The 22,111-nt window shown below is 39.7% G+C and overlaps 1 protein-coding gene across 6 annotated transcripts in view; it reads left to right on the top strand.

Annotated features, from left to right (window-relative positions):
• The first annotated feature begins 878 nt into the window (after nucleotides 1–878).
• Nucleotides 879–22,111, top strand: part of ALKBH8 (alkB homolog 8, tRNA methyltransferase) — a 47,123-nt gene continuing 25,890 nt past the window's right edge. Inside the window, exons 1-9 of one of the 6 annotated variants that reach the window (XM_026855559.1) lie at nucleotides 879–1,178; nucleotides 1,970–2,030; nucleotides 2,361–2,493; nucleotides 3,751–3,891; nucleotides 6,599–6,839; nucleotides 7,911–8,042; nucleotides 8,898–8,993; nucleotides 10,361–10,465; nucleotides 13,546–13,616. In XM_026855559.1, the coding sequence (XP_026711360.1) occupies nucleotides 3,760–3,891; nucleotides 6,599–6,839; nucleotides 7,911–8,042; nucleotides 8,898–8,993; nucleotides 10,361–10,465; nucleotides 13,546–13,616 (777 nt within the window). In that variant the 5' untranslated portion in view covers nucleotides 879–1,178; nucleotides 1,970–2,030; nucleotides 2,361–2,493; nucleotides 3,751–3,759. Of the gene's footprint in view, nucleotides 1,179–1,755; nucleotides 1,897–1,969; nucleotides 2,031–2,360; nucleotides 2,494–2,696; nucleotides 2,709–3,141; nucleotides 3,243–3,750; nucleotides 3,892–5,520; nucleotides 5,571–6,598; nucleotides 6,840–7,910; nucleotides 8,043–8,897; nucleotides 8,994–10,360; nucleotides 10,466–13,545; nucleotides 13,617–22,111 lie in introns of those variants that run through there. The other 5 variants (XM_026855552.1, XM_026855544.1, XM_026855569.1 and 2 more) reach the window with 5 other exon arrangements.

Here is a 22,111-nt window from a genome sequence, read left to right as displayed (position 1 = left end):
ACTGGCAGAGATGGAGTGGGGATAGCCGCAGGGATGTACTGGAGAGTCTGGTCAGTGCTGCATCTCTTAAATCACCCTGTCAGGGCGCCTGAATTTCGTTTTTTCCACAGGTTTTGATGTGTGTATACAGTGTTTGTATACATTTATGTTTAGTGTCTGCGACACAAAAGAAAGCCAAAACTGAATAATAAACTGACAAACTTCATAACTGAGCGTGGTGCTCCATCTGCTGACGGTTGCCGTAGCTCCACTCCAGTAACGATACGCTTTAATTTTTCAGAAGTGGCTTCTGCAAATTATGTTCCCCCTATATGTTAAAGCTTTACATGAATCCTTGTAATAACTTCCGGCCACTTGTGTGACCTGAGCTAGCATTGCAAGGGGAGATTGTTTCAATGTATTTTCAAGAGCTACTTTTTAAAATACTTGTGAATGGAGGTGGTAATAGTACTGAATAATCCACTGCTGCATGCTTTTTCTTCTGTAGTCATGTTGCCATTATAAAGGGAGTGTGAGATGCTACCAAATAAAGCTTTCTGCTTATGTACAGTTGAGTGAGATTCCTTAACTCGTAACTCAAGGCAGACGTTGTTTTATATGCCTGCAGAATTGAGCCTTGGGTAATGATGCAGCAGACAAGGCCAAGAGAGTTAAAGGCCCAGTTCAGACAGAGACTAAGGGAAGGTTCTGCTGTCTCAGCAATGGAGGTAGTGCTGTTTGCGATGCCTTCAGTGGCTGGAGGCATCTGGTTGATGCTGTCAAGCATGTCACAGCACATAGGGAAGGCCTTCAGCTTCTTGAGCAGCAGGTGAAAGGCCGGGCAGTGTGGGGTAGGGCATCTCTGCCAGTCTTAAATTCCGTTGTTTAGGTAGCAGTCACACCTCATCTGTACCTTGTTCTGTTTAGTTCACAGATTACGAAAGAATGGAAAGTAGTCTTCCAACTTCAGTTTCTGTGCTAGTTTGCCAAATATTGGGCCATGACTTACTGCCTTTTGCCTGGAGCATGTGGGAGTTTGTGAGGGCCTAAACTCAGAGCTGCTTTCCCCTGAGACCAGATTAAGTCTTCCAGTGCATAGAGGTGTACATGTTATGGGAGAGGCCTGAGCCTTTCAGTGCGATAATCTTTTCTTCTGGCTAGGTTGGTTCTGCAGATGCTGCATGACAGTTGTCTGACTGGTATGGGTCATCTATATAGCCTCCGTGCTTTTCCATCTGAACCAGATTTGCACAGTTCCAAAGAGTAAACATATCCCATATTTTTACTCTCTTTCTGTAACCCCACCTCACCAAATCAAAGCTATGTCTCTCCTGTACTTTCCTGTGACGTAGTTTGAGACTGCTTGTCCCCCTCCCCTGAAAGGAAGAACCTGTACATGGGCGGTCTGTAAACCTATTGGCCTCTTCACCTGCGTATGGCAAATAAAGTTGGTTAGTCCAAGCCTTTTGGACTTGATCTTTTCAGCCTCTAGACTTTATGTTTCTGAAGTCGCATGAAATAATTATTTCAGTAGTCTACTCCTTTTTCTGAAACTGTACCCTGTTAGAGTTTTGTCACTTGTGAGATTTCCTTCTCATACATTTTGCCTCCATTGCACATTAGCATGGTTACGCTTGAATTAGCTCTGAGCAAGAGGCCCTAGGAACTGGCAAGAATCTGATGGCAGTAGGATGGATCTTGGTGCTGAGTAATTTATTAGGTTTTTTGTCAGTCTCAGATGTAAATGTGATCTTTATGTGGTTAGGATATGTGTAAAGACTTGAATAATGCTTGCTTAAAATGCAGGAGGCCAGGAGGTTCAGGTTCAAACTGTTATGGCCATGCATACACCATCTCAACTTGACAGCAGGCGTCTGAAACCATTTCAGGTTAGAATTGTTGGAGTCTACTATGCCAGTTACTTGCTAGGTTTTCTTGAAATTGTTGTTGCCAATTAATTTTCTTTGACAAGTATTTTAATTCATTTGAGACTGCTGTAAAATTGGATTTGGGAGCGGAAGAGCAAGTGTAGGAGGAAGAACTAACAAATAGTAAGGAGTGGCAAAAGACTGACTCTTGGCAGCATTTATTCTGCTCCTTTTTGGAATATTAGAATCTGTTATTTCCATGGGGTTCTTTTGTGATTCTGATTCCCTTTAAAGATTTTTCTGTTTCAGTGCAATTAATAGTTGTGCATGTTGATGGTAATGCTGCAGCAGCCACAGGGAATATATACCTACAGATCCTATGCAACTCTTTAATATTTTTCCAACACTTTTGCTAGCATATTTGCATTTGTTTAAAAGAAAAACTTGCCGAGTCATTCAATACAAAGTTGCATCAAATATTAAGGTGAATTTTTTTTTTTTTTACCTTCATAGTTTTCCTGTGGTACATCAACATATTATCATGATTGTGTCTGCAGTTTAGGTATGGGGAAGTAGCTATGCAGTCTTGCAAGCCAGAAGGTACATAACTTGGAGCAGTTGACACGTTTAAATAAATACATAAGAGATGATTGGCATAGTTGTTCGGGGGGTTTTGGTTTTGTTTATTGTTTTTGTTTTTTTTTTTTATTTTCTTAAAAAAAATCCCCCAGAAACAAAAACATTTCTTGAGGTGAAGAGATGAGGTGGAAAGATTGTTACCAGATCAATGATAATGAAAGAATGGAAAAGGAACTGCAGTTAGGTTGTCCAGTGTACTGTTAGGAAACCCCTAAAATATGGGTAAGGGATTATGCTATAGGGAGAGAAAAAGAGAAAGACAAAATCTATCTACATCAGTGTCTGGGAGCATTGTCATAGTCTTATGTGAGGACTGGACTCTTCCCTTGGGTTTGAGGGTGGGAAGGGAAATGAAGTAGGCTCAGAGGGACGTAGGAAGGTACTGCATGGTCTCAATATAGCAGTAGACCAAAAGTGGCAAAAGATGTCAACAAAACCTGGAGAAGGCCAGTGACCCTTAAGTGACTCACTGGTAGGTAAATGCTGTGTTACCACTAAATTCAATAGTTAATATCTGTACACAGTTTTTCGTTCCTTCTCATGACAGGAATGTGATTTGCCTGAAGTTTGCCCTCAGGAGATGTGCTAAATGACGTGTGGAGCATCCTGTTTTTCTAATTCTTGCACATCTAAGTATTGAACACATTTTTCTACTCTCAAAAGCCCCATTTTTTGCCAAATGTCATATTCACTTGAAAGTGGCAATTAGGAAAAAGTAGCTGAATGGGAACAGTTCATCTCCAACTCAGGCATTCGGTGAGGCATGAATAACTTACTGAGATAAAACATTACAATACAAATCTCATGGCAGTTCCACATATATTTTTTTCTCTTATTCTGCTCTGGAGAGACTGTAGAGAGAAGGACATTAACTGAACCTACTTTGTGAAAACAGGAGGGGCAGACAGGTTAAAAACTGCAAACAGGTATAGTGATACTGGAAATAAAGAAGTAAAGAGGAAGAGATCTGGAAAATTAAAATCTCGGAAATCTTTATAAAGCTTTAATTTTGGGAGGGTTATTAAACTGTGTTTTATTAAGAACTCCAGAGATGGGGAAAACCATGCTATTGACTGAGGAAGAACGTACTTTGCAGACTCAATTTTGTCAGCCCCAAATAATTAATAAAGTCTGGAATTATCTGAAGTCCTATTATGATCCTAGAGATGACATATGAGGTGGGGAGGCTATCTTTCTAGAGCAGACTGAAGTATTTAATTTTTTAAGTAGGACACTTACTATGTGTTGTTACTCTTCTTCCCAGATCACCAACATGGAAGTTAAAACCAGCAAAGATCATTTAAAAATCCATAAACTGAAGAAGAAGGTATTGAGGAAGCAGGTCAGAGCTCAGCATACATTGATGAGACATGAGGGCATTGAGTGCATCTCCCATGCCACACAGGTGACTGGTAGTTCTGATTTTGATGGTAGAATGAAAATGCTGCTTACCTGTTTTCTATGTATTCACACATATGCTTTGTCGAAAATGCAATTCTCCTCCAAAATGCACTTCCTGAGACTGAGGGTTTTCTATGCCTCTTTGATTTCAAAGCAGAACTGTACTTCATCAGTTTAAAGTCTGTGGAGAGGCTTTGATGGCCTTTGGATAAGTTTTTTTGAAATCTGAAACAGTAGTTCCTTGGGTTGGGGAGGAAGAGGAAGCATGGGTAATGTTACCTTGTTGAAGTCAAGAAACTTCTTTTCTTCTCTGTGATTTTTTTTTTCCTACTCTGGTTTTATTCTTTCCTATCTTTCCTTGCTCTGTTTTTCTCTATCAAGTATAATTTGTCTTGTCTAAACTCTCTGTTAAAAACACGTCTGTCTTAGAAATCTTTTCCACATTGTTTTCTTCACCTAAATTGATTTAGGCTGTGTGGTTCTGTGGGAGTTGAACTGATTTGACTGACTTGCAGCTGTTGAAAAGGGGATAACTTTATCTTCCCTTGCACAAAAGGGCACAAGATAGGAGGGAATTCTGCTTTCTTATGATGCTCAGTGAATTTTAACCATAAGCCACTTTATTGTCACAGTAGAGTTACAGCAGATCAGAGGGTCACCTCTCAGATACTGTGTAGAAGAAAGTGACAGGAACATGCAGACACAAAGTGAACAAGTTAGAGAAAGAGTTTATAATTTCCCTCTGTCAGTTGTGGGGAGATGCTAATGTCTTGAAACAATGTAGAGCAGTATCATTTACTCTAGCCTTTTTCATCTTGATCCTGCAAATTCTTTCCATTCAAATATGGAAGTATCGGTTAGATTTTTATACTTTTTAATAACAAAATTTGGCTTAGTCTTCACTTGGATTTCACACCATGTGGACACATGCTAAAATGACCCAGAAATCTTGTATCTACTGTAAGCACTTTGGAGCAGGGACTGTGTTTTTCTAGTGTTGCTTGGAAATGGGTCCATAATCTGGGACTTGTCCCCTCTGACACTGGCCCAGATACCAAATTATCCATCTAAGATACCCAAAGAGTAACCTTGAGATTCAGCAAGACCCTCATCGATGATAGAACATTTGAATAAGTGATGTATGAAACAGAACTGTAGTGCTGGTGATAAACCTGTGTCAAGAATACAGAAAATGCTTTCAGGCTTTGTGCAAGAGTCTATGTTGAAATTGCTCTGTCAGGAAAACATGATCAGTTGCTGTACATGCTGCTGTTGTGTACTGATGGTCTTTGTAGATGAATTGCCTATAGTCAGTGGAAGCACTGGTTTGAATCTGCATCTTCTCTACAGACATGGGCATCTCCATTAATAACATTCGAGAAAATAACAATAATAATAGTGTGGTCACCTTTGAAAAATGTGATCAGTAATGGACAGCCTCATGCAGTGCTAAGAACAAGTGTTACCAGAGTCATCACGATAGGCATAATCATAGCAATACTCACTATATAAATTTTCGGTTTAATAATCCTTTTCTTCAGTTTTAAATCTAATTTTCTGTCTTCTAGAGAAGTGAAATGCTGTCATTTGAAACAATTGAATGCTTTACCAGCTGTCTTCAAAAAAGGTCACAGAACATTTATAGACTTTAAGGAAAAGATTGTCTGAAAGCTTTCTGGAAAGGTATTACATAGAGTCAATCTGAGTAAATTGTTGCTAGCTCTTTGGAGTCACTAGAGCTCAATCAAAACTTCAAGACTGCATCCTCATTTGGCCTTAAAAAGGGACTTAAACTTCCTTCAACCACCATGATTAGCAGTTATGGCATATAGCTATTTAGATGTCAAAAGAACTTGTTAATTTATATTGAAAATGCCTGTGTATTTCCAAATGATATTTCTTGAATAATAGTCCTTTGAAAAGTTCTATTTTGTTGTTTGTTCTAATATTTGACAAACCAGCAACAGTCCTCACAAACTGCCCACTCCTGATAATGTTGGACATAAATCACTATCGAAGTGTAGAATTAAGCACTTAGGCATTGTGCATGAAGTAATCTGTGTTAACTAAGGATGGGACATAAATCCCTTTTGCTTATAAAAACAAGAGGGAGAATTATCAGGTAAGAGTGCTGGAGCAGAACTAGATGCTCTGTTTCTAGAGGCTGCTGCTTTTTTGGTGAACTAGGTGTATGCGTAACATGAAGTGGAACTGGGAATATCAGCCTTTCTATGCTTGGAGAGACTCCTTGACAAAGATGAGAAAACTTTTCTTGAAAAAAAAAATCATGGTCTTCAGAAGTTTTTCTGTTTGTTTTTGTTAGTGGCAACAGGTCTCTGGAAAAAGTCCATTTTTGAAATGTCCAGAATTTTGTGTGCCGGTGTCACTGATTGCCTGCAGTACACTTGACACACACATGCTGGTTCAAAACTTAAACACTCTTGTAATAGTAACTACATGCATTAATAGAGGAGGTATCTATGATAGAGGTTGTAAGTCTTTCTGCCAGAATATGTGCTGGGCAAACAAAGGTTGCCTTAGGCTCATAGACCAAGCTCATTGAAATGTAAATATCTTGTGTGAAATAGCTAAAGGAGTACTCATGGGCTTAATCTTTCTTTATAGAGCTGCTCTCTTGATAGAGTGTTAGTTTTAAATGAACAAACCGTAATCACTAATTCTCCATTTTTTTCAAATTCCTCTTTAATTAGAGCCTGGTTATTGCCAATGCTGGTCTCGGTAATGGGATGAGTAGGCACCAACTGCTCAGGATGGTAGAAGAATATGGATTGGTGGAAACACTCTTAATGCCACCAAATAAACCATATTCATTTGTGAAATATGGGACAACAGAAGAAGCCAAGAAAGCCTTTGATGCCCTTAATGGAAAAGAAGTAACACTGGAAGACTTTGGCCAAAACATAGTTCTATATATTAATTTTGTGGAAAAAGGTATAACTTTTCTGCTCTCCTATATATTCAACTTCCTGTATACTGATTCCTTTTGCTTTTACTTCCTAGGTTGTAAATATAGCTAAAAGCACACTAGTCTTTGTAAGAAGACACAGAGGATGAAAGTCAGAATTGAAGATTCAGGACATAAAATAATGTTTGCTCCTTATATTTCATGATGGAATACTCTAATTTGAACTCCTTTACTTGGAGGCAAAAGGAAAAAGCATTTAGATAGTTTCCAGACCATTCAGTACTGCACCTGAAGGTTTTGTGATTAAGGAGCTAAATTGGGACCCAAGAAATCTCTGGACAGTTCATTGGATTTCTTGTGTGAGCTTAGTCTTGCGATCTGTATCTCAACCCCAGGGCAGAAAATAGGCACAGTATGATTTCTGGCTTTTTTTTTCCCCCTGATTCTCACCAGGCTTTTTTTATGGCTGGCTATAAGCTATTTAATACAAGAACTGTTGCTATTTCTGTGAGCTTTTAGAGTGTTTAGTGAAAAGGATTTCTGGTGTTGGTCTATACATTCTGCCTGTTAATAGCTTTTTTTTAAGCTGTTAGGATAGCAAACTGAATGTCCCTCCATCACCAACATTTTGTGTTCACCTAGGTTATAGCATTATACTCCTCCATATTTGATTGCAGATTGCTTCTCTGGACAGAGTACACCTGGTAAATCACTAGAGTTCTAGAATATTAAGATGAAATGCAGGTAGAATCTGGAAGTGATTGGGAAATTATTTTTACCATTATTTTGACAGGAAAATCACAAGTGGTTTTACGTTTGAATAGTGTGGAGTCTTGTTGGTGTTATGCAGTAAAATTTTTAGAATGTGTTTTGCATAATGCAAAACTTGGGCTTTATCCTGTTTTGTCATGCCAAAAAGGGGATCATTCATTAACCAAATAAGACCCCAATGAGGGCTTTGTTCTATCATTAAAGTAAATATTTCTACAGCTGTACTGTATTCTCATACATAGCTTTAACTGGTCAGATGGAATAGGGTACCCATGGTTTTGTTTTTTCTAAACAGTGACAATATTCTCTTTTTCCATACACCTTAGTTTTCTGGGAGAATGCTGCTCCTACAAGCTTGCCTCCAGGCATAATGGTCATTGAAAATATTATTTCTCCAGAGGAAGAAAGGAGGATGTTGGAAAGTCTTGACTGGACAGCAGATGAAGATATTCAGAATGGTGGGCAGAACCATAGAAAATCAGACCTCCCATACTTTTATGCTGTTTTTTCCTACAGTTTTAGTTGAAAAGAAGTCTATATCTTGGTAAATGTGTGGTTTGAAATCATTGTGTATTTGTTCTTAGCATTTTAGAAATTAGTTCTTACATTGCAGGTGATGAACTCCTGGGTGCAAGCGTATTGGTATTCTGGTATGGATATACTTGAATAATGTTCCTGCATTCCAAAGCAAGTAAGGTTTTTTTTTTAGATGTCTTTTGCCAAGCACAAGACTGTTCTGTGAAGGTTACCCTTGTAATTTGATGTCCAGCTGAGGAGATGTGTCTCCTCTTAAATAGTCAGTGAGACACACATTCTGGATGTTTTTGTGCCTTCACTTGGGCTCTGTGGAGTTAAATATCTCAATAAATTAATTGTTCTTGGAATTCACTTCAAGGTTTCTGTGTAAATTTTGTTCCTTGGAACAACACAAAAGGTTATATTGACCTTAGCTAACATGTAACTTGGTGACTGGTGAAAGTGAATGATCCTGGTGTATCCACTGGATATCAGTCAAGTGCAAGTTCAGAGATCAGGGCAAGAATAAAGATGCATTAAACATGGCTCAAGAAAATTGTTACTCTCTACTTGCATATATAGAAACACCATCAGTTTGAGTTCAGACAGCAGTGAATGTGATACTTGATGAAATACAAAAGGTAATAAGGCAGAAGTGCGTGCAATGAAGGACAAGGGTCACATACATTGTTTTAACAGTTAATGTTAACGGGTCAAATGGAATAGGGAAGCACAGAAAATTACCTACGCTCTTTTTATGTAGTCTAATCTTACTTCAAATTTGTGTGTTTTCACAGCCCAGAAGACTTTAAAGCATAGAAGAGTAAAACATTTTGGATATGAGTTCTGCTATGATAACAACAATGTTGATAAAGACAAGCCTTTGCCTGGAGGTAAGAACTTCCCTGTTAAATCATACTTATTTTGCACTGATGTTTGAAGCATTATGTAAGCCTTTAAGCCTCACAGCCTCACTGAGAAATGGATGTGAGATTCTAATTAAGGGAGAGGTGAGATTTTCATGAAAGGAGAGCTTTCACTGTATCTTAAGCACACACTGAACAGTGCTTTTGAATTCTTGTGAGTGCTTGAAGCTTGTTTTCCAATCACGTGCAGCCCTCCATTGAGGTCCAGTCAGATCAGGCTTTTGGGGCTGTAATTGTCTTTCTTTTTTAGCTTTTGTTTCATAAAATAATTGTGTTACAAATTACATATTTGTTTGGGGGGTTGTGATATATCTTGTGTGTATTTATCTTGACTAGCTTCAAGCTTGCTGGATTCACACCAAAATAAAATTTCCTTTGGACCAAAAGCAATTTTGAGAAGGTTTGAATAACTTATTTGGAGTTGAGAGCTGTGAGTCAGAGCAAAGTGAGTGAGTCATCTTATAGTCTTAGATTTAAAAATAGTAAAATAGGGGAGTTAAATTCCTATTCAACTTGAAAGTGTTTAAGGTGACGTATGTGTACTGGGTTGGATGTAGCTTCCAACCAAAGGATTCTGGTTATATTGCTGTTTTAACAAATGAAGCTATAAAATCATTGATATTTGAGCTGTTCTCTAGTCTCATAGCTAAACTGTTTTGTGTGAGAAAAGCATAAACATTTCATTGGGGGAGAGCAAATAGAAAATAAAAGTCAATAGATTCACGGGACTATTACTGACATGTTTGTGGGTGTTGCCTCCAACAATTTTACAATGAAGTCCTCAGGTAAAATAGCACACTAAAAATTCAGTGAAGGACTGTAATCATTCATTCTTATTTCAAGACCAGTTGAACTTCAGCAGATTTTTTGGGGCTTGATACTTAATCTAATTCGGTAACAGATTTTTAGGGAGTGAGTTTTTTGGAGAGCTCTCTGCACAGCTTCTGACTTTGCATAATAATTTTGCACTTGAGTGCAACTTTTTTACTGTAGTTGGTGGAAACTTTGCCTCTGCTTTGATATGCTTTTATTTATGCATAGAGATAGTGCAGTTTGCATTTGTAAGGAGTGATCCAGTTCTGAATGTGGAGGCCTTGGAGAAATAGCCTTTCTAATTGGTAGATGTTATAAATAAATTGAGCTTGCACGTCAGGCCCCCAATTCTGATGTGTGTGTTAGAGAAAATGCAGAGTGATCATTACTGCAGATGGACTTACACAGAAACAGCTTTGTAGATATGTATTTTGTCCAGTTATTATGCTTATTGTAAATAAAGAAGATAAAAATGTAAAAAGATATCCTATCTTGCTTACAGTTTTGTTTCTATTGACTAGGTCTTCCTGAAATTTGTGACCTATTCTTGGAGAAGTGCTTGAAGCAGGGATATATCCAACATAAACCAGATCAACTGACTATAAATCAATATGAACCTGGACAAGGTAAGTGTTTATCCTTCGAAAATTCTGAGCTCTTTACCTTACATTGTGATTTAACCCTGGTAGGCAACTAAGCACCACACTTGCTCGCTCCTCCTCATTGAGCTAGGGAGAAGAATCAGAAAGATAAAAGTGAGAATACTCATGGGTTGAGATAAAGACAGTTTAATAAGGTGGGTTTTTTTGTGGGTTTTTGGGTTTTTTTTAGAAAAAAGAAATAAAAAATAAGTGATACAAAAATACCCCCAAAACAATTGCTTAGTACCAGCCAACCATTGCCCAACCAGTCCTTGAGTAATGACATCTGCAATAAACTTCACCCCTAGTTTTACTGCTGAATGTGATGTCATATGGTATGGAACATCCCTTCGATAGCTGTCGCAGCTGTGTCCCCTCCACACTTCTTGTGCACCCCCAACAGAGTCTGACAGGGAAGCGTGAGAACCAGAAAGGACCTTGATGCTGTGTAACTAAAATATCCCTGTATTATCAACACCGTTTTCACCACAAATCCAAAGCATAGCACCACACAAGCTACTGTGAAGAAAATTAACTCTATCCCAGACAAAGCTGTACAACTTAACTGAAAATCAGGAGGGAGGAGTATCATCTAAATGTGACATGGTATAGGAACAGGGTTTAAGCACATGCTTGGTGTATTTCCTCTGTGACCAGAGATACCTTGAATCAAAACTGAAGTCTTCATACTGCTTTCTGAACCTGGGAACTTTGTTTAGAAGTACAGTTTTTGATACCACTGTTACGGAGATTGATGGTGTTTCAGAGCCCAAGGCCTTAACATGGAAACTAACCATAAAAAGATACAGGAATAAATAGTCACATTTGTTTTTGTAGTGAAGTGCATTTTTTCACTCCAAACTCTTATTGTTCTCTGTACTGTGCATACAGTCTGCAGGAAACTGCTCTTGCTGTTAGTACATGTGATACAACATTAGTATATATGATATATAGACTTTTAAGTATGATGCAAGCAGTGCTCCCATATCTCAGGAGTAAGAAACTACTCTATTTCTGTAATCTTTCCCAAACTGGAGACATCCGAAGAGAAATTTGCTTCTAATCACACCTCTAGAGAATAAATGACATGCTGTGCTTTTTGCTAAGGTCAGTCATCAAGGCTAAGTATCTGGCTTGCTTTCTAGAGTGGATATCTCGTTTGTCCTTCGGAAGAAAGGACAACAGCTTTTCTTTCAGAATTAATGTCTGTCAGCTAATACAGTGTCTGCCAAACAAGGGTCTGAAAAGCTGATCCTATTTGTTTATGTATCTGATGATCTGTTAAATTGATACAGTCATGTACTTCTGGCTGGGTCACCAGAGGAGACTAGTTAGAATTGTAGATGCTGCTTTTTTTTTTTTTAAAAAAAAAAAAAAGAAAAACCAAAAAACTCAAAGCAAAATACTCTTTAAGTGCAAATTGTTGGGATATGAATGAGCACAGAGTGCAGTCAGATTAATACCTTTAGAATCTGTGTTCTAAGAAAGATTGGAAAATTACACTTGAGATTTTAAAAAGTGACTGATGACTTTGGGTATCTAAGCTGTAGGGGCCACCCTTAAGACACATTAAATGAATTCCCTTTTGAGAGCACTTTATTCATTCAGGGTCCTAATAATTAAAGTTTTAAGTTGTAGATTTATACTTGAAAGTTACCTTCTACTTTTGAATGCTTAGGTGACTGTCTCTTGCCGTGTGCTGCATATATGGAGTATGAACAACAGGTAGATTGGTCATTGTAGTCTTGATTGAATTGTCTGGGTGATGCTGAAAAGAGCAGTAAATGCTCTTCTGTTGCATGGTGAATTGCACTGACTTCAGTGCGCATCTGAAGGCAGAGTTTCAGTGCTTTATACTGAAGCAAAGTTATGAGCAAGCACAAACAGATAATGTGTCCTTGATTTTCAAGACTTGCTGATTTTCTCTCAGATTAAATGTTGACCTTATAAAACACTTGTATTGCTTTCACTGAAACTAATGGAATTCAGAATATTTACATCTAGAGGTAAAATCTGGCATATAATAACGGTGCTTAATAGGACTGACTGACACTGTTGGGAGAAAATATTTTCAGCTCAGGAATTCAGTAGTGTCCAAAATGAACATGGGTAGAATTTTTAATAAGCAAATAGAACTGTTTTGGTTTGGATCATGTAGGAGCTACTCTTATCTGTCTGAGCCTGCTAGAGTGTCAAAGGAAGGTGTAGTTCTCCCAAGCTGTGTGCTGGCCTTGCTTCACTGCTGCCTACAGTTCCCCACCACAGGGTGAGATCTTGCTGTAGCATGCATGCTGCTGTTTCAGCACTTGGTGTTAAAATGTGTGGTACAAGCTGTGGGAAATGGCAGTTTCTTTCCAATTAGCAGATCTGAAAGAAAGATTTTAACCCATAAAAATTACTGTCCCTTTGGTAATTCTCACTTATGTGTGTTTACTCATACACACACTGACAGATGTTCTACCCAGGGGTTAGCCTAGCAATGGTTTGTGGAGTTCTCCTGGGAACTGCAAAGCAGAGGCAGAGTTTGACCCTGACAGGGCCTGTGGTCATGGTAGTAGGCCCTAATTCTGAGGCTGAGACCCCCCTAGCACAGTCATTTGCTTAGCAATAGAGGGAGTATTTGGGATGTTTCCTTCTCTGTGAAGAAAGTGAGGGAGAAATACATGACCATGGATGAACTAAGGCCTAAAATCACCTAATGTACCATAACTGGTAGTGCTAAGGGCTAAACTGCCTTTAGAGGAGAATGTAGTGATTTCAGGTGCTGTCTGCAGCAAGGAGAGCATTTGGAATCTTCAGAGGGTGAGGCCTTTGGGTGCCCCAAACTGTCTTCTGGATATTTCCACTGATTATGCAGGACACTTAGGTTAACTGTGTGCATTTAAACTGGGCATATAAATCAGACAATTGTCATGAATTCTTTTGGAAGGCAACTCCCTTGTTTATGACAAATTTTGTTTCTTCAACTGTACATTCCAGTTTTCTATATGGACATGCATGGAAATAGAGCTTGTTAACAGAGATGGCACTCTATTATACTGACTTTTTTGCTTTTTCTTATGCAGGAATTCCTCCTCATATTGATACACATTCTGCTTTTGAGGATGAAATAACCTCTCTCAGTTTAGGATCTGAGGTAAATTTAATGTTTGTATGTGTCTTGATGATGCTTTACTGAGAAGTTTCATTTTTGTATTGTTAATACAAATTAATTTGATTTTCCATGTTATCTGTTCTCACTCATCTGAGTTAAAAATCAAACATGTAAGGTAATGTCAATTGATAATTGAATAAGTAACTTTAATGAGATGTTGTCACTGGAAGATTTTTAAATCTTAGCATCCAGTTCTTCATCGACCTTCCTTCATTTTGTATTCGTCTTAGAAAGCTTGTCACTTCTGTTTATGTTTCTACTTCTATTTTTCCCTGTGTCATCCCCTGTTCCCTTTGGTCTGCATAAGCCTCCCATTGTTTTTATATTCAGTACATTTACAGGAGTCTAATGTAGATGTATTTACCTGTAGAAGGTCCAGTCAAAGTCTGAGCTGGTTGTGGTGCAGGCAGAGGTAGACTCTGATCCCTTGTAGACAAAGAGGGGGAAAGAGAAGTGGAAGAACAGTGGACTAATTTGAGGTCATGCATCATATCAAGAGTAGGGCTGAAAACAGTCTGTATCATCTAGTCTCAGTGTTTTAATTAGTGTCTTTACTTTTAACTCTATTTGGATTCATCTGCTGCATTTGTTCCCATCCATGTTTTACCTTCTCTACCTTAAGCACTACTCCAGCAAGTCTTTGCTACTTGGTCTTCTGTGTTGAGTTTGTGGCAAGGTTTTGGTAGGAGGGGGCTACAGGGGTGGTTTCTGTGAGAAAGTGCTAGAAGCTTCCTGTGTGTCTGGTGGAGCCAATGCCAGCTGGCTCCAAGATGGACCTGCTGCTGGCCAAGGTGGAGCCCATTAGTGATGGTGGTAGCGCCTCTGGGATAACATATTTAAGAAGCCGGGGGGGGAACCCCCAACTGTGCAACGGCAATTGCAGGTGAAGAGAAGAGTGAGAATATATGAGAGCAACAGCTCTGCAGACACCAAGGTCAGTGAAGAAGGAGGGGGAGGAAGTGCACCAGGCACCAGAGCAGAGATTCCTTTGCAGCCCGTGGTGCAGACCATGGTGAAGCAGCTGTGCCCTACAGCCTGTGGAGGTCCACGATGGAGCAGATCTCCACCTGCAGCCCAGGGAGGACCCCACTCTGGAGCAGGTGGATGCCTAAAGGAAGCTGTGGCCCTGTGGGAAGCCCATGCTGGAGCAGGCTCCTGGCAGGACCTGTGAACCCACTGAGAGAGGAGCCCACGCTGGAGCAGGTTTTCTGGCAGGACTTGTGACCCTGTGGGGGACCCACACTGGAGCAGCCTGTGCCTGAAGGCCTGCACCCTGTGAAAGGGACCCACGCTGGAGTTGTTTGTGAAGAGCTGCAGCCCATGGGAAGGACCCATGTTGGAGAAGTTTATGTAGGTCTGTCTCCCAGGGAAGAGACCCCATGCTGGAGCAGGAGAAGAGTGTGAGGAGTCCTCTCCCTGAGGAGAAAGGAGCAGCAGAGATAATGTGTGGTGAATTTACACAACCCCCATTCCCTGTTACCCTTGTGCTGCTGAGGGGGAGGAGATAGAGAAATTGTGAGCAAAGCTGAGCATGGGATGAAGGGAGGGGTGGAGGGAAGGTGTTTTTAAGATTTGGGTTTATTTCTCATTATTCTACTCTGATTTGATAGGTAATAAATTGAACAGTCAAGTCTGTTTTGCCTGTGATGGTAGCTGGTGAGTGATCTCCCTGTCCTTATGTTGACCCATGAGCTTTTTATTTTATTTTTCTCTCCCCTGTCCAGTTGAGGAGGGGAGTGATGGAGCAGCTTTGGTGGGCACCTGGCATCCATTCAGGGTCTACCCACCACACCTTCCCATCTTCTGTGTATTTCTTGAGAGGGTATTCTACACACCTGCAAGGCCTTCTTCCATTGCTTGGGCTTTTTGTGACAGGGGAGTTACATTTATTGCTGTATATTCCCATGGTACTGGATTACTAGAAGCTTAACAAGGCTAAAAACAGGTTATAGCAGTGGGTAATAAAGGTTTGTCTTTTGAATCTTACCACTGAAAAGTTGTGAATGCTGGATGAGAATGATCTGATCTGCTGCTTGTTTTTTTCTGGCAGTGGTGTGCAGATGACACAGATGTGTGTGCTTGTGGAGTTGTACCTGCATTATTGATAGCATTTTCCTGTTACAAAACAACAACTTTAATTATTGCTTTGGGTTTGCCATACTCTTTAGGCAGAGAGAGAACAGGTCTGAATATTCTGAGCACTGACTTTTTTTGAATCTTTAGTCTGGGCTTTGGTATCAACTTCCACTTTTCTTGCAAGTTGTGTAGTGGATGTGGAGCTCCTGGGACTAGGGGTGAGTCTAAGGAAGGATAGCTTTTTCATTAACATCTGTGGCAGTGGCACATCTGTGTTACTGGTTGCTTGAAAATGGGGCTGTCAGTGTTGCCAGTCCTTTCAGCTTGACCATGGATGTGTTTGTCCACCATTCACAAAAGTATCCTCTCTAGAGTAGGAACGTCTGTGAGGGTGGTATGCACAGTCACAGTAGAGTTCTTGCTGCTTCTGTTTTGGAATCTCCCAGTCTAGTGTTGTCTTCCTCACATGGCTTCTGCACTTAGCATTGTCTCAGAGATAGTGTATTCTCCTCTGTTCAACTGCAGTGTTGTCTTTTAACAATGCCAACACCTCTATGGTAGGTAGCACATGGGAAAATCAATTTCTTTCATGCAGTTTTCTTTCATGCAGATAAGGCTGTAATTGATCATCTGTGCAGTTTAACCACCCTAAGTTTAACTTTTCTAATGCTGAGCATTCAGAGCAGCACAGCAACAATAGATGACCCCAACTTACAGCTGTTCCTATGTTGATCTTCTAAATAAAAAAAAGTTAATTTAGTTTACTTTATAAAAACTACATTGGTGCTGTAATTTTACATATTCTGCCTCAGTCTGCAGTCCCAGGCTTTCTTACTTTTTCCATTGCAATTAAAAGGCTGACTCTGGCACAGATGCTCTGTTACCTCATTGATGAGGCACCACAGACAGTGCATTTGTAGACAATTATATTACAGCATACCTTTGTGGTAGTTTCAGAGATGGCCAAAAGCAGAGTGATTTTAATCACCTGAGAAATACAAACCTTTCTGGGAAGTGGACTGCCTGGAGCATTATGATGCTGTTAAAAATTGGAATGAGTACATTTCAATCAGGGAAACAGCCAGACTTGGGCCATTTCTAGATGTTTCAGGCATAGGTATTGGATACAGATTTTAGATAGCTCCCAAGTTTCAGTACCTTTTCCTAATGGGCCATTAATACACTTTTCAGGTGCAGATAATCGAAGCACACGTGTAGTAAAACAAGCCAGTTGCTGATGAAATGCTACATTATTTAATGGCTTTTATTTCTGGTACTTTTACAACTTTTTATGATTTATTTTAATGTGTGGGGGTTTTTTTTGTGGACTTTACTTTTCATCTAATTTTCAAATGTAAATATCAGTTGCAGGAATAAGTGAGTTAGCTCCTTTAGGAGTGAAGCCTCCTAGTCTATTCCCATTAAAGCTTACCATGTACAAAATTTACACACTCTGATAAATAATTGGAGTTGCACATACAGCAACAAACTTTGGTATCTGTCTATTCTCTCTATTCTTCTCTCTGTAGTATGACTATTTTTTTTTTCACCTGATTAGACTGTGAAGAAATGGAAAAAATACATAAACAAAGTCTTATGTCTTGTCCTTTCTTTATTCTCCTCAACAGTAAATGCACACATTTAAATAAGAAGTGCCATAAAGAAATAACCTGGCAGCCCAGCTGGTGCTGGTTCCATATTCTATTTCAGAAGTTGGCAAACCAGGCACTTTAGAGGAAGAAAAGAAAGCAGAATGCCTCATATAGTTTTTTGTATACTAAATCATGGAAAGCTTTTCTTTCATTTGTTTGTATGCTTTTCCTTCCAAAATCTGAGCCAGGCAGATTCTAATAACTAGTAACCAAAATATATGCTTTGGCTTATGAAAAAGAAGTCTGTGGCAACAGAGCAGTGGACTAAACACAAGTGCCTTCCTAGCCTCATGCTTTAGTTGTCAGCATAGATTCTCAGACTTCTTATATCATCATCACAGAACCACAGCATTGTTTAGATTGGAGGGGACCTGCTCGAGCAGGGACAGCTTAAGCAGGTTGTCCAAGACTGTGTCCAGTTGTGTTTTGTATATCTCTGCAGCTGGAGATTCCAGAACCCCTCTGGTCAAGCTGTTCCAGTGTTTGACCCCTGACACAGTAAAAAAAAGCTGTTTTCTTGTGTTCAGATGGAATCACATGGGTTTTAAATTGTGCACATTGTCTCTTGTCCTGTTGGTGGACACTACTAGGAAGAGTCTGGCTCTCCTTCATTCCCTCCCATCAGGTATTTATACACATTGATAAGAGCTGTCTTATCTGAGCCTGAGCCATCTCTTCTCCAAGCTGATCAATCCCAGCTCGCTCAGCATCTCCTCATATAAAGATACTCCCAAATCAACTTCATGGCCCTGTGCTAGACTTGTTCCAGTAAGTCTGTATCTTTCTTGTAGGGGGAAGCCCAGTCCAGTCCCAGTACTAGACACAGTATTCTAGATGCATCCTCACCAGTGCTGAGTAGAGAGGAAGGTTCACTTCCCTTGACCCTGCTGGCGGTACTCTTCCTAATGTAACTCAGGAGGCTGCCAGACTTCTTTTCTGTGAGAGTACGCTGGTGGCTCATGTTCAGCTTCTTGTCCACCAGGACCCCAAGGTTCTTTTTGGCAAAGCTACTTTCTAACTGATCAACCCGCACATGTAGTGATGCACAGGGTTATTCCTGACCAGGTGCAGGACATTGCACTCCCCTTTGAACTTCTCCAGCTTGTTCAGGTCACCCTTAATGGTGGCACAACTATCTGGTGTATGAGCCACTCCTCCTGGTTTTGTATTGTTTGTAAACTTGCTGAGGGTGCGTCTGCCCCATTGTCATTGGTGAAGGCATTAAACAGTGTTAGCCCCAGTATCAACCCCTAGGGTACTCCACTAGTGACATGTCTCCAACTGCACTTTGTGTCACTGCCATCTTCAGTGATGCCTTGCAACCTGACTCATATTACTGAGAATCAGTCTTTTCCTTAGTGGTGAATGAGTTTATCCAGTAGCAAAGCACTTTGTAGTATTTTGCTAAAGGAATTATTCTAAGTCCAGTTTGTTTCTACAAACTTGATTTATGTTGGAAAAGGAAGTTATTGACACGTGGCATATATGTTCATTTTAAATATACGTTCATAAATGAACAAGCAATCTTGAGAAGAAAATAAGGGCATGATTCTTCACAAACACTGTTTATCTTGCATCAGATAACCTACAACAATCCAACTTCTTATGCTTGTGTGAAATGATGTGGAAATGTAGATGTGAGATTCTCTTTCCTTTCTCAGTCACATGGGACAGCTTTGTCAAGAGGCAGAGAGAAACCAAGTGGCTCAATTTTGTTCTAGTTAGTGCAATACATTGTGTTTTGGGGAGTTTACAAGACAGATTAAACTTGATTTGAAGGAGAAAAATCTCATTATTACTTTATAAGCTAGGCAGAAGTACAGAAGCCACAAAATTGTTTGAGGGCAAAGCAATGGGACATGTGATATGTCTTGTCCCATAATACTCCAGGAAAATTAAGGGTCTCAGGCTAATCACTTCTCTGGTTTTGACCCATTTCTTTGGGATCTCCTGGGAAACTGCAGAATAAAGTGAGACTTCCGGAATGTCCTGTGGGCTTGTAATGGCATTTTATAAAACAGCACATTCACTCTTTCTTTACAGTAGCAGATACATTGAAAATATTAATGAATGCCAGTTTCAGTGTTATGTTATTGAATACAACTTTAATTCAGAAGTTGTCATAGTAGAAGAAAGGCAATGGGGTAAATCTAATTCAGAGTGATTGTTATTAAGCTTAATGGGAAACCCTATGTCCTGTGTCCATAAATTTGAACAAAGTACTGCAAAACAGGGAACAGTCTTTTCTGTTGAGGATTTTCTGGGTTTGAGTTAGGTGTTATTTTCAGTGCCTCCATTTGGTGTCTCTAAAGATACGTAATTTTGCAGTATTTCATTTTAGGAGACTGGCCAAGTTTGCAGCTGTCTCAAAAAATCCTAGTTAAAGCCTGTGTCAAATTTGCTTTTGCAGGTTTGTAGCAGAAGCTTGAACAATATTGAGATTTCTGTTTTTCCACTTTTCCTAATTTGCCATTTTACATGCTGTCATGTAAGCCTTGATTCATTAGAATTTTAGAAATACAGAGGGAGCATTTCTATAATGTGCTAAGTAGCGCTTTGAGCGTATCCAACCCGTAAAAGAATTTTCCCTTCCTGGCTTCAGATCTTACCCTCAGTAAATAGCTAGTGACACCTTGCAGTCCCTCCTCATTAGCTCTGCCCCATTCTGCCTAAGACTCTGGGGGATGCCCACTGCCCCATGCCAGAGGGTGAAATGCCATCAGTTTTCTTGAAGGGTGTGTTGTGTTGGCACCTTACTATGATCTATGTTGTTCTGTCCCATTTTCCAGCTATCCAGCCCTGATGTGGAATCCCCAGGCTTGTCGTTCTCTTTTCTTCCTTGAGTGCCTTACTCTGCTTCCTGTCCCTGTGCCTTGGCCTGGCAGGAGGCTGGTATAAACACTGAGAACTGCTGTGATGCTCTGGGTTAGCCCCTGACCTAATGTCTGCAAAAGGGGACCTTCAGGGTTTTGGGTCAGGTTTGTGGCTCAGGGTTGAATAGTGGGGCCGTGTGTGGATCATCCTTGATCTCTGCCTAACTTGTGTTCGTCTGAACACATACTCATCATGTCTTAGCCTGCAGATACTAAGTGCCTTGATCTGTAAAAGAAAAGCTGTGACTCTCAAGCCTTGAAACCAGAGCAATATTACAAAGAAAAACTCCAGAAGACCTTTTGAAATATGTAGACTGATGGTTGTCCTAGAACTGATAGAATGAAGCACACCACTATTACTCAGGCTGGTAAGTGATAATTTTTCCAGCACTTTTGCTTCTTATCTGTTGTTCTGTTTCCAATCTGTCTTGGTTAACAAACAGAAACCTGTAGCTGGTATAGCAGCAGCTGTTTCTGTAATAGCTGCTTGAGAGATTTTATCAGGAGCCTTTAGAAAGTCTAGATTGTACCCAGCCTTTGACAGTTAGCACCTGTTTCATGTCTTGTATGAGCTCTAACAAGGTAGGCAGGCACTGGATATTGTGTTGTGTCCCACTCTTATTTTGTTTATTTTGGTTAGTTGCTGATCCAGTTTAGTTTATTGTTTACATTTACATTGCTTTATTTTTCTTTTAAGGGAAGGCAGAAGGCATCTTACCTATTTAAAATATTACCCTGGTGGTGGCTATACCAGAGTTTTTCCTTTGTCCATGCTAGCAGCATGACTGCTAGGTGAAATAATAGTAATAGTGATCAATATTTAAAAAGAGATTGGCTTGGCAGAACCAAAACATTTCTTAACCCAAATGGAAGACATTCTAGTACTGGGTTTAGAAGCTTGTTCAAGTGGGTCTGGTGGGATTCATGGAGCTTGATAGTGTGCTTTTCAGCTGTTAGACACATTTCTTGAGCTGTACCCTTCTTACAGTCATGAATTTTATCAGTTCTTGAAGAAATTATTTAGCTGGAAATCCAAAGGGACTGTTTATAACTGTATACCAAACTTAGTTGGTTTGTTCCATTTAAAATGGTATTTAATTTTTGAAAACTGAAGAGCTTCTCCAGCTGAGAAGTGCCCTGAGTACCACAAATTAAATGCACCAGGCTTTATAAATCTGTCTCTCCTGTTTGCATTTGCTCTGTATAACTATGTCCTCTGTGCGTGTTTCCGTCCGTGTCATAACATAATGTACTGTCATTGATTAGATCAGATATAAGACCCATCAAAATCAATGGAGAACTTTCTGTTGATGTAATTGAACACTGAATTGTGCCCTCTGAGATAGGTAGCAAAGCCTGCAGCCCTTCATGGGAATATTTATATTAGTCTTCCTGTCTCTTTTGAGGAAGGTGAATATTCAGTAAACACTGTTCTGAGTTTTATTTGTGTTGGATATCTCTTCTCTATTTGCTTAGAGGATTCTGTTCATAGCTATCAATGTGTCCTGCTGATGTTTCCACCTGATCAGTTATTTCAACCTTTATAAGGATCTTGAAAGCCCAGCTTTCATGTAAATTGTTCAGAGGGAACCTGTCCTGCAGTACCTCATTGCCTCCTTCCACGGCCTTGGTTGTTTCTAGGCTAACTCCTATTTTAGCCAAAGGTAACAACAGCAAGGCACCCACTGTGTGCAACTAATGGAGATGAGCATTTGTTTCTCAAGTGCTGTAGGAATCTACTAACCAATCTTGATTTGCACTGAGGTGCTACAAGAAGAACATTTGGACAGAATTTCTCCCAGAACAGTGATACTTGCATTATTTCTCTGGAAGCTGTGTGGCAGTAATTTGTTGAGAAATGAGACAGCGGCATGGA

Source organism: Athene cunicularia (genome assembly GCF_003259725.1).
Source record: "Athene cunicularia isolate RWA chromosome 1 unlocalized genomic scaffold, athCun1 chr1_part1, whole genome shotgun sequence".
Lineage (NCBI taxonomy): Eukaryota > Metazoa > Chordata > Aves > Strigiformes > Strigidae > Athene > Athene cunicularia.
Note: the sequence above shows the minus strand (reverse complement) of the source record. Positions and strands in the feature narration are given on the sequence as shown.